Source organism: Macrobrachium rosenbergii, chromosome 9 (assembly GCF_040412425.1).
Source record: "Macrobrachium rosenbergii isolate ZJJX-2024 chromosome 9, ASM4041242v1, whole genome shotgun sequence".
NCBI lineage: Eukaryota > Metazoa > Arthropoda > Malacostraca > Decapoda > Palaemonidae > Macrobrachium > Macrobrachium rosenbergii.
Window position 1 is genome coordinate 15,421,068 of NC_089749.1, and position 13,032 is coordinate 15,434,099.

The following is a 13,032-nucleotide window of genomic DNA, read 5'->3' on the forward strand; positions in this document are numbered from 1 at the left end:
CAATTATATCTAGGCATTACAAGCACGATCAAATAATGTATAATAACTTCTGATATTATATACTGCTGCAAATTACACATTTAACAAAACTTGAAACTTATCAATAACTTGCAAGTCGTCAATAAGAAAAGAAGGAAAAAACTCAATTAGGTATTTGAAATACAGGAAGTTGTGGGATTTCACTAATAATAAAGTTGTCTACAACATCCCCATTAAAACAGTTCCAGCATCTGGTTGGTTGCCTTTTGTATCAGCGTATAAAGAAATTTATTACAACAAAGTTGTAGACAAACGAGATGTACCTATTTCAGTAACAAGGAAACCAGAAGGAATACGGAAATCTAAAATGCAAGATCGTAAAATATTTTATGAGGTGTATCTGACCAAATTCATCATTTGGAATGATAACAAACACTGGTATAAAGATGAAACAGTCTCCTACAGAGAGATAACAAGGAAGACTTGTGTATGCTTGATTTAATGTCAATAAATGAAAATTCTACAGAAAAATTCTGTATTTTCAAAATAGAATACATACTTACACTTAAAAAGGGTCAAGTTCAATGCATCCAGCTTCAAGAGAATTGGAGCAAACAATTTTACAACTCCATGCCGATGGCTCTGGAAAAATTCATGGTTCATAATGCCCAAAGTTTGTTTTACCTTTCATTGCTTAAAGCATAAAATCTAGTTCAGGAAGACAAAAACTGAAACTCTCTTCCAGCCATATTTATACTGTAATACACAGCAGGGATAAGTTGCCTGAGCACTGTATCAAAGTTCTCAATTCTTGTTGGGACAGGCAACAAAAATGAAACATTACACATCCATGAATTAATTTGTCTCATTTCAAACTGTTCACTGAATTTACTGATGAAAAATAACAATACATTATTACTTATAACAATTCACACAAAAATTACTCTAGTTTAAGATTCCACACAAGTACCAAAGAGGTCCAAATGAAGTAAAAAGACACAACTCGCTATCCAAGAATGAATGTTGATTTAAATGGAATTTACCTTGGCCTTTACGTCTTGGCTGAAACTCTTTTAAAATTACGGGAATGCTCATATAAATGTTAAAATTTCTCTCTACAAGACAGAAATCCCAAAGTTCTGCTCATGTGTTCTTCTTATGAATGTGCTGCGCCTGCACTATATTTAAAATCCATATCCAGAATAGAAGGAAGGTAAATTTCAAGAATTTTACTTAATTTACTTAAAAATACACCATTTAAGTACAGATAGTTTCATTTAGTTTATTCCATCAAAGGAAAAATTACGACGTAGCATAAAAAAAAAGAAACTATGTTTATTCATGGATGAGGTAGAAGCCCAAAATATGCACAAAATACTGAAATGAGTGAAAATGCTGTAAATAATGATCTTGTGCAAAACAAGACTTAAGCTAATTCTAACAGTGTAAATTAAATAATCTTTCTACAAATGCTCAAGCCACATGGGTGATAAATGAATAAAAGAGAACACATGGGATATTGGTAAAATTACCACTAAAATCAAAAAGGGAACCAACACTGGTGCAAAAGAATGACACAGAAGTAACATGAGGTTCAACAATACAGATATCAAACAACATCTCTTGAAAATCCTACTCATTAAGAACCAGCCAGTTGCTACATCACCTAGATATTCTTCATAAATATTTAATGGCGATTATTTGCGAGAAAAAACAATGACCATATCTACGTGAATTGGAACACCTTAATACTGATAGTATCGCTATCTCAACAAAATGCACAATACTAATACTGAACCACTCTCAAACGAGTCCGGCGTCTTTAGCCATTCCATAAAACAATGAGTTCTTATTTGCAAGGAGTGTTGATGGGCTATCAAATTCCTTGATTTCGCCATGCGCTAACACAAGCACCCTGGAAAGAAAGAATACAGAATTCCACTTTTGTCATTTTCAAGCTTTTGTCAAGTATTCGTCTAAATATATATATCATACTTCTACGACCAGGGTGATTATTAACCATGAGGAACGAAAAGTAACAAAATTGTTTTCCATACCTTGTAGAATCCATAATTGTATTGAGTCTGTGGGCAATGGTAATTACTGTGCAGTCAGAAAACTCCCTCCTGATTGTCTGCTGGATTAAGTCATCTGTTTCTAAATCGACAGCAGCTGTTGCTTCATCCAGTACCAAAATACGAGACTTCCTGAGAAGTGCACGTGCCAAGCATACTAACTGCCTCTGACCAACACTGTTACGAAAAGAAAATATATCTTTTAAAACCAAAAATCACTGCATGTACAAAAGGTAGGGAACTCAAACAAAATATTTCTACTTACCTCTTCCATCACAGGATATTCAATAAATTTCATAAAAAAATCACTACAGACGCCACCCTACTTAAGAACATTCAACTTACCGACATTCAGATACAAACAAACAGAATTGGAAATTAAAATTTGCCACCCATAAGTTCAATTTTTGTTTTCTGCGTGTATCCTGTACATACGTACAGTACTGTAAGTACAGTGTACGCATTGTGTTTTAGGGTGAAAAAAAGTACAGTACTCTATTTGATCTTATATCATACCATACTTAAATAGGCATGAAGATTACAGAAACCACCTTACAAACTGCACCCTACTCACAAACGTGTTACGTTCCAGAAGGTCGTTTGTACTACAGTATGATATAAAATCAATACAGTACTGTATGTTTTTTCATCCTAAAACACAATACACTATACATACAGTACTGCATGTATAGAATTTGGCGTCAAACAAAATTTGAGCTTATGGATGGCAAAGGAGAGCGCTCTGAACACAAATTTAACTTGCAATCCCATTTTTTTGTATCTCCAAATGTTTGTAAGTTGAATGTTTGTAAGTAGGGTGGTGTCTGTACTCTTAACAGGTTTATTAGCATTACCATTTAAAACTAACTTCTCTAAAATCTTATCACTTTTGAACTGAAATGTGTTGAAAATTACCATACATACATATGGGCCAAGATTTGATGAAAAATACACTTACTTTATTTTCTACTTTCAGCATTCATGGTTCAATGACTATGGTAAATCATACACTGTACATTCTTAATGATGCTTTTGTTCCTCACCTCAGGTTTTCTCCCCCCTCTGCTACTTCATGTTGCAATCCTGATGTTAAGCCACTGACAAACTCCTTCAGATGAGCTTGCTCCAGTGCTGACCAAACCTTACCATCTTCATATCTGTTGAAAGGGTCTAGATTCATTCGAAGTGTTCCACTAAACAGTACTGGATCCTGAGAAAAAATGAAAAAGAAGTTATGATATGCACATATAGTAAGTAAAATCTTATCAATAAAAAACTGTGTATTAATATGTGTGACCCAAAATTTTTGCTAAGAATGGGTTTGTGGAGTAATACAGAAAAGACCAAAGAATAAAAAACTCAGCATTGTTTGTTTACAATTGCAGCTGTTTAAATGCATTTGCAAAACAGCTAAGACTGCACAGGTGGGTAAGTTAATGCTATGTTTTGCTGCCACTGGCCAGCATACTGCTATGTGCGGGAACTGGCTGAAATTCACAATTCATACCAAGTGCGTATAGCTACTGTGCTGTCACATCTTCAAAAATTGTAAGTCAAATGATTGAAAGCAAAGAGCATTTATACATAGTACTAAAAAAATTCACTTGGAAATACTGGTTCTTTCACATGAAATTTCAGGCATACAGTTATAGTTACCCAATACTCACCTGTGGAATAATTGTAAGTTTTCCTCTAAGATCATGAAGACCAATCTTTGATATATCAACATTGTCAATAACAATCTCTCCACCAGCAGGTTCAATAATGCGAAAGAGAGCAAGTGTTAATGATGATTTACCAGCACCAGTTCTGCCAACTATACCAATCTGAAAGTCACAATAGCAATGATTACACAAATGTAAGTCAATAGCTGTCATTCAAAAAATCAAAATAATCCAAGGTATAGAAGGAAAATATATAAATGTCTGAGACTATAATACCTTTTCTCCTTTTAGAATTTTGCAGTTGATATTTTTCACCACAAGATCAAGCCCTTCACGATAACGGGTGGAGTAATTTCTGAACTCCACCACTCCTTCCTCTGGCCAGTCCTACAGAAGATTGAAATAAAAAAATAAATCAAATGTCAAAATCTGACAAAAAATTCTTGTTTCTTATATACAGAGCAAACCTATTGTCTTGATGATTAAACACTACTTCATGTAAATTATGTTTTAAACAGGTGACACTTCTCACTGAAGAAGCCTGTACACAATTTCAATTGCTAGAATATAAGAACTTACATTTTTGAAAGTCAGAAAAGTTTACTTTTATTGCCAGACACTTGGGTGCAGTACTTAGCTTTTCCTTACATGTCAAGTAAACTAATCCACTGCTTTATTCCGACATGTTATCGCAAATTCATTTTCATTTATTTTCTCCCTCTAAGGATGTGGGTAAGTGTGCCATGGAAGATGGCACCAAGGTTCTTTGCAGCATCCATTCTACCAGAGCTGCAAGATCTCTCTTCACCTTTTACTTTCCATTCATTTCCTGTAGCCTCTTTCCACCTAGCTGTCCAATCTGAGCTTTAACTTGCTTGCAATCCTCATATTTTATGGTCTCAGTGAGTCAGTTTATAATAATAATAATAATAATATCCACAATGAGGAGCCGATGAATATAAGCATGAAAACACTAAGGCTGTCTCTTTATCAAATTTTTTACAATTTCAATAAGAAGCTTTTGAAATCTGGCTATCCCCTCTGAAGATAAAACAATTATCTGACAACTTATCGTTCTTTTTCTGACAGACAAGTTCTTGGTTCATGTACATGGATTCACACTGCACTTATGGTGGACACCCAGTTTTAAGCAATTTGAAATCATTGTAAACCTTCTTTTGAATACAATATAAAACTTCTCAGAAACATAAAAACATGAAGCTTACCTTTTGAGGCTTCTTGCTTGTTATTTCCCATGGTGCTTCTTGGGGTATTTCACTATATTCTTTTATGCGTTCCACAGCAACTATATTTGTTTCAACATCAGATGTCATGCGCACTAGCCAATTCAACGTTTGTGTAACCTAGGAGCAAAGGGCAAAAAGATTATAACCAAACATATTTTTATGACACTGAATATACAAAACCAGCAACATACTGAACGTTCAATTTGGTCCATGAATGATGGCTCAACATGATGAATGGGTTTATGATGAAACAAATCAAATTTCTATAACATAAACTATTTTTTTTATAGATGCCTCAATCATACTGAGACCTCATTTGCATTTGCAGGGATTAATTGAAGGCTAAATTACATTAATGGGTTTGTGACAAACAAATAAATCTTCCTACTATTCAATGGCATAAATTTTACCTAATGTCTGCTTTCAGCTACCATCAGATTATGCAATAATCCTTTCATCTAAATTGCAGACTTGCAGTTTAAAACTAGAAAACAAAATGTTCTTATTAGGGCAAGGTGATTTATGAATTCCTTCTTTTATATCATCCATACTTAAGTGTGAAAACATTTATTTTTCACTGAAAGGCAGCCTCCTCCACTGAGTTATCATATCCTTCCAATTTTTTCAGGGGCCTTATATATTAACTCTATGATTCAGACATGAAACTTACAGACAACTATTGGAATAGAAGACTTCCATAGATCTGATGAACCCCTGTATTAAGTGAGGATCATGCCACACACTATAATAAACAAATCTCACGAATACTATTTGATAGTTTAAACACAAGAAACATCAGGTTTAATTTGCACATGAAACTTACAGCCCTTCTTAAGAATAAAGACTTCACATGAATAGTACTTTTGTAATATTATGGGAACTAGATTAAATATCATGGGAATATTTACAAATATTCATTTAATAAGTATTCATTTACATCTACCTCAATACCAGACTATCAGAAACAGATGTGTTTTATGGAAACAAACTCACAGATAACGCATAGCTGACTGAGAGACCAACAATTCCTCCGCTAATAGAGCCTCGGCTCATCACTGCAAACAGTGCAGCAAAGAATGTCATAGTATTGCCAATGAACTCCAGTCGAATTGCTAGCCACCTGTATGAGATGAAACAATGTCAAGGATATGTCACACGTATACATTAAATATGGCATCATAAAAGAATAATGGAGAAAAAATATAAACTGATGAAAACAGTTATTATAAAAATTTATACCTTCAACCACACGCAAATAAATTACCACAATAATTTCTAAAAATTAAAATTGATTTCATAAGAACCAAACATATGTGGTCTCCACTAGGCCTATACAATTAATTCTCAATTTGACAGAAAAGGAAAATTTTTTTGTACCTATTAGTCATTACACTTGGATAATTGCAAATCTGATTGAAATCTACTTTCTTCTCAGACTCAGCAATAAACTGACTCTGTCTCCCATATGCTCGGATGGTTGATGAACCTGAAAGCATACAATGTAAAATTGGCATTATGTTGTAAAACAAAACGAAATGCAACTTTTTTATAAACGAAATTTGCTACAATATTTGTATTTCTCCAGACCCATTTCATTATCATGCTAAAAAAGCTACTGAACTTTAAAACACTGATTCACTTCGCAGAGGTCTTGATAATGATAATTCATTTTCACTATATCACAAACATTATGGTACACAAGGAAAATGATATAAAACATCCCATACAGCACTATCTCACCTTGAATAGTCTCTTGGAAATGGGAATAAATAGGTGAACGAGAAACAGACTCAATACGCTTCAACTGCCGGGAAGATGCAACATACAATCTCTGGGGGCAATGAAAACCTATATTATAATATAGATATTTTTAATCAAGTACACACACACACACAACATATATATATATATATATATATATATATATATATATATATATATATAGTATATATATATATATATATATATATATATCAGGTCTGGTCCCTGTTAAAAATAAGGCTAATAAATGTGACCCTGGAGGGTGACTTCCCCGACAATGATATGAACTGGTATACTCTGGAAAAACATGATCACTTCAGGCAATCTTGTCTGAATGATAATGATCTTGTGAAGTTTTGCATAAAGACTAATCAATGACATTCCAAAAATCAACTACAGCTGTGTAGCACGTGGCATTAACACTATCATCTCTGTATGTATAGGAAGCCTTATGAACAATATATACCTAGTTTCCTGGGAGCATCTATGGCAGAAATTTTTGTGCTATGACAAAAAGAGCTTGGAGTAGAAGATAACCTTGGAGTTGAGGGATTTTGCCCAATAAATTTTATTGGTATTGTAATAAACTACAATTATATGTACAATATATTAAATTTACCGGAAATTCTGATGATAAACCAGATGCCAAACTCTATAATTAACAACCAAGCTGAATTCTGGGATAACTTATTAAGCACTTCAACATGACATCTAAGTCATATTTCTGCTTTCAGAATACATCAAAATGTGCAAACTAAAGCCGATGCTTTACAGTCGGCAAACTTTAAAAATCATGGGAGAGGTTACTGTAGAACAGCATTACACTAAATGCCACCGATGAAAGGAGAAACGTTTTATCAAGGACAAGGGAGAGAATTCCCTGAAAAATTATCTTAGCCTAACTTAACACTAAAACAGAAAGTAATCAAAATGCTCACCTGCACAAAGAAGTAAATAATCATGATCGGTATCATGACTACCACGAAGATTGGTGTGGAGAAAATAATCACCAAGAATGTTGAAATCACCTGAACAACCAGAAAAATTCAAAGTGAATCACATGAATAAATGCATGACAATAAACACAGTGTTCAAATGTAAACATATACTTCTACATGCAGCTCTCAAAATCAATTTCCCTGCTAAATATGGAGATGCCTTTCTTTCTGTTAGAAAAAATACTGACATCAAGATTCTTGGAATTTAATGGCATTTTCTTTTTTCTTGTCTTATCTTTAAAGTTTTGCTTTGCTTTCATAACCAGATCTTTAATTAATTATGTATTTAAATAAAAGAATATTGCACCACTAACTCCATATATGTATTTAAATAAAAGAATATTGCACCACTAACTCCATAAAGCATAATTTTGATCATAAAAGATATACTGTACTGATTATAAATTGAAATCTACCATTATGCCCTAGCATTGCATTTTCAAGTCTAATTGTCCTCAAAATTATACTGTTTGATTTTATCAATAAAGTTTAGTTATCTCCTACATCTCTACAAAATCCTATACCATGCATAACTACAATAACAATTTTTCCATATACAGATATACAATCCTTTATCTGAAATTCTGAAAACCGAAACGCTCTAAAAACTGAAAACATTTTGTGGAGAGTTGAACGTCAATTCATAAGGTTGGTGGTTTGGCGTGCTAATGGCTGACCTGATGCATTTGAGTGTGTGCTGCTACTCAAAATTATTTTTCTTATGAAATCTCAAGAATTAACCTTATAAAATCCCAAATAAAAAAAAAATCCCAAGGTAATAAAATAATTGTGTCTGCCAAGCCTTAAAGTCCTAAATAAAATCTCTCTCTTTCAGGAAGAGATACTGCTAATCTGAGTTTCTTTAATCAATGGGTATTAGCACATATGCACACAATGTGTGTGTGTGTGTGTGTTCATAATGTTTTAAAAATGTATAGCACAGGTAATATATCTTTGGAAGACAAAAACAAACATATAAATTTTGCTGTTGTCAGTCGCGTGTACTATAAAAGGTGTGACCAGCAGGAAATAGAAATGGATTAACATTCCTCGAGAGATCAAAGAGATGAATTTTGTTTTGAAGGTATGTCAACACAGTGTTAGTATATATTTTTTGTGAAGCAAAAAACGAAAAATTTTTGTTGCTGAAGAATCTGTAAACCAACAATTTTGCAATCAATATAGGAGAGAATTCATTATATTCTTCTGGTAATCAGTAAAATACATACATTAAAACTACGTACTGTATTCACAACACACGCACTTACTTCATCGTCAGCTTCACGTAAGCAAACCTTCTTCTTAGACAGAATACTGTACAACTAAAACCTGATTGGCTGACTGGGTACCATGGAGAGCTGTTAGTCAATGGCAGCCCTCTACATCTGCTCTATTTATAGACATATTTTGATCCCAAATTTTGTGTACGTTACTAAGTTAGAACGTTGCCATGATCGTGATTATTTGACTGCTGATGGCAAAAATTACTCAATAATTTGCTTTATATAATTATTTCATCATGAAAACAAGAATTTAACAATAATTTTAACTTTAATACAGTTGTATGAAAAACCCCGCACAGTCTGCCGTAGTGATGCGTCATCACTTGCGAATCCTGTTCCTGGGCCATCCTCAAATGTATGACTGCAAACTGATGACAACGCTAGTGACAGTAAAGAACAACCCACGCCAAGATCAATATGATGAAATGTATTTAATAGTCTTATTGTTAAAATTCGCAAGTTGAATTACAGTTATTTTGATTATGTATATTTTTGCATTTTACAGAATGTTTTCGCTGAAAAATAACAAATTAAAAATAAAATTTTTATTTTTCCTAATGTACAAACCTACACCTTTATATATTATTATATATTAGAGATATTCCCGTACGCTTCACATGATTGGCTGACTGTAGACTCGTTTTACTGACAACCACTAACTTCCTGTGCAAAATGTGTTAGTGATTATATGGTCTTAATTGTTCCACTATTTTATTACTGATGATCTTAATTATCTCACATTCATTCGACAGTAAACTAATATAAATAATAATAAACTATAATGAAATACCATTAAAAAATTTTTAAAAATATGTTTTTGTTGCAGTAGTGATGTTTGATTAAGCTCCTGACCCCACACTTATGAAATCAGAAAAATTCCAAAAATCAAAACACATCTGGCACTAAGGAGTTCAGATAAGGATTGTGTACCTGTAACTTAACAGCTGTTATAAAACTTTAAAAAACTTGCTAAAGCAATAAACCATTTTCGCCCAAGCATAAATAAGAAAATACTGTACTAAATTCACTATCAACAGAGGATTATGTATTAATGATAAGCTTTCAGGTAACAAGAAAACCAAATATTACACCAGCTAACCAAATAACTTTCTAACAATACTGATATTAGTGTTGCTGCTTGATCTAGCAGATTATCTGTTATCTCAAACAGATACAAAAAAGACCAGGGAAAACAAAGATGGGTTTATCACTGTGGCAATGTTACTTGTAATCACACTACATGTATATACAGTATATCACCAATGTTAGACAGAAGTTAGGGGCATTGTATTGAAAAAAAAAAAATTCCTCTATATCAGGGATTGAAAGGCCATGGGACAGCTTTGAATAACCTTTAAAGACTTTCAACACTGAATCAGTTACAACTCTCACCAAACTTGCTTGACACATTTTCAGTTCTGTTCACCAGTTAATAGAATAGTAATGACTGCACTCACATCCCTAGCTAGATCAGCTTACTGGTACTTTGGTGGCAGCAAAAACCACCTTTTTTTTCAGTAGAATTCTCTACGGCATACATATATCGTCTGCCCAGCCTTTAAAGAGGTAGCACTATCAGCAAGGTTGTTGGTCCCTCATTCCCAAAAGACAGTGTATCCACTGACATGAGATTTGTCACAAAATTTTCTTCTTTTAACTTCCATTATTGTTTCAACACATTTCTCTATTCCTTGAGGATTCAAGAGTTCTTTCAGCTAAAGGTATTTTACAAGACTCTTGGACACTGCCTTTATTTTTTGGGGGCTATTTTCAAGGAAGGCTTAAATATTCAGGTTTTTACAATTTTCTGCCACATATTCAAACACAGGTTCGTATACTAATGGGAATCTGGTTAGTATATTAAAGCATTTCATAATTCTGAGCCTAGCTGGCACATTGCATATTAAGAATGGACTCTATTTATTAAGCTGGATTCTGCTTCCCAGCCCAGCTAATTTACTGAAGCTCATATATCATGTGTAAAGAGGACTAAGATTTTTACTTATATGAGACCGTGGAATCTGACCACATATATGGTACTACTGGCTGGCTACCATTCTCTTTCAGAGAGACTGAAATGTCTGGAAGGACTGCTGACCTAAAATGGACTAAATATAAGAAATGGGTTCACATGAAAAAATTATTTTGTTTTTTAAAGCTCAAATAAAAGATGCAGATCAATAACTTGTACATGAATAAAACATGAGTAAAACTGACATAAAGATCGCATTCAAACAGCAAAGCTACAGACATTTTAAACAAATGAAAGAAAAAACTTACATCCATGACACACCAAGCAAAGTCAAGAAGATTATCGGGTAGTTTTATGTCAATGGCATCTATATCTGAGGAAAACCTATTAAGAATCCGCCCCACTGGCCGTACATCAAAGAAAACCTGGGGCTGCCTCATTACTGAGGATATCAAATGGTTATGCATTCTTTTAGCAGCCTTTGCCATATGAAGTAACCCTTGTAGATCAGCTGCAATAGCTCCAGCAACTGAAACATGTGCAAGGATGTGATATACCCTAGTGCAGCATCTCAAATAACGCAAGGTAAAATCTGACAGGCTGTAACTAAGCGTAACTGTCCATTTAACAAGGTCTAAACCTTTAGCACATTCTTAATATAGACTGACAAACCAAAAGGAGCATTCTGAAGTACAGCAAACTAGCATAATTTCAGGAGAAAAATGGCATTCACATTATGAGGCAAGAAAATGAAATAGGGCAAATATGGGATCATGCAAGAGAATTACAGTATTGTAAAGCCCCTACCCTATTAAAATAATCTATGTAATCTTTTGGTAACATTTTGTCCAATATTACATTCAACTCCCTACAATAAATAGGCTACACTTTTTATTTTGTGAACTACTTTTACTGAATGGTTATTAACGTTTAGCAAAAAAAAGTGTGATAATTACCTCACTCCTCTTCCCATTAAAGTTCCATTCAAGTTAAAAATATACTGTAATACAATCTAGGCAGTGTAAACTTACAAGTAATTTTTATGCAATTTACAACTCAGCTAATTAAATATCCTACAAATTATAAAACTAATGGCAGAATCTGTAAGACTAAAAAGGGGTATGATGAATTGTATATCATAAATACAATTAACTGAGAATAAAAAATAAAATTAAAGGACCATACCGTATACCCAAAAGCATCTATTGACTCTCTCATGCATCAAATGCAGTGAATGCAGTGCTACTTTACAGAATGAAATGACAAAGGCTCCTAATTGTGACTTCTCTTTTCTTCTCATATGCCACCAGTACATCAATCATTCTTATTAAGGAATATGAGTATTTCTTCTTAGCAGAAGTCCTTCTTTAACTGCTAGAATTTTTCCCAGTTACAATGACTAATAATCACTTGAGGAAAGAGATAATTTGTATAATGAGAACTTTAGCACCTCAGTGAAAAAACACGAACAACAAAGCTTACAAACATAGCTATTCTAAATAAATCTGTATGATTTTTATTCAAATGATATTACTGATTACTGTTGCTGTTATTATTATTTTTATTTTAGATGGTGGTTATCATTATTTTCATCATCATTATTGTTATTATATTACTATTAATAGAGTAAAGCTGTTTAGGTTAACATAAGTTTTGCCAAAATGTTGCGAACCCTATAAGATTTTGACAATAACATTAGCAGTCAAGCAAACATCAATCTCTCTGATTCTGAGGACTGTAAAATATGTTATCCAAAGGAAAACTTTTGGCAAACTTCAACTTGCCATTCTGACCCGTTCTTGTTCTTTTCCATTTCTAACCAAACTACAATAAATTACAAATATTCAGCCTAAAAGTGACAATAATCTGCATTATACTGAGAAAATTAAATTACCACATAAAAAGAGGAAAAAAATATTTCCATGCCAATATGGGGTCAGTATCATTAGCAAGAAACAAGTTTTGGTACACACCCAGAATCTTAAAATGGCTAAATGATTATTAAAAATGGAACAATGTAGAGATAAATAATCATTTACCATTTCTGTTGGTA

At 33.2% G+C, this 13,032-nt stretch overlaps 1 protein-coding gene across 1 annotated transcript in view; it reads right to left on the reverse strand.

Moving 5' to 3' along the window:
• Window positions 1–349: 349 nt before the first annotated feature.
• LOC136841505 (multidrug resistance-associated protein 1-like) overlaps window positions 350–13,032 on the reverse strand; it is a 40,552-nt gene continuing 27,869 nt past the window's right edge. The window contains exons 20-30 of the mRNA XM_067108462.1: window positions 11,288–11,508; window positions 7,665–7,754; window positions 6,706–6,796; window positions 6,343–6,451; window positions 5,959–6,085; window positions 4,945–5,082; window positions 3,995–4,105; window positions 3,722–3,880; window positions 3,098–3,264; window positions 2,037–2,231; window positions 350–1,894 (exon numbers count right to left, since the gene is read on the reverse strand). Coding sequence (XP_066964563.1) covers window positions 1,783–1,894; window positions 2,037–2,231; window positions 3,098–3,264; window positions 3,722–3,880; window positions 3,995–4,105; window positions 4,945–5,082; window positions 5,959–6,085; window positions 6,343–6,451; window positions 6,706–6,796; window positions 7,665–7,754; window positions 11,288–11,508 — 1,520 coding nt within the window. The 3' untranslated portion in view covers window positions 350–1,782. The remainder of the gene's footprint in view (window positions 1,895–2,036; window positions 2,232–3,097; window positions 3,265–3,721; window positions 3,881–3,994; window positions 4,106–4,944; window positions 5,083–5,958; window positions 6,086–6,342; window positions 6,452–6,705; window positions 6,797–7,664; window positions 7,755–11,287; window positions 11,509–13,032) is intronic.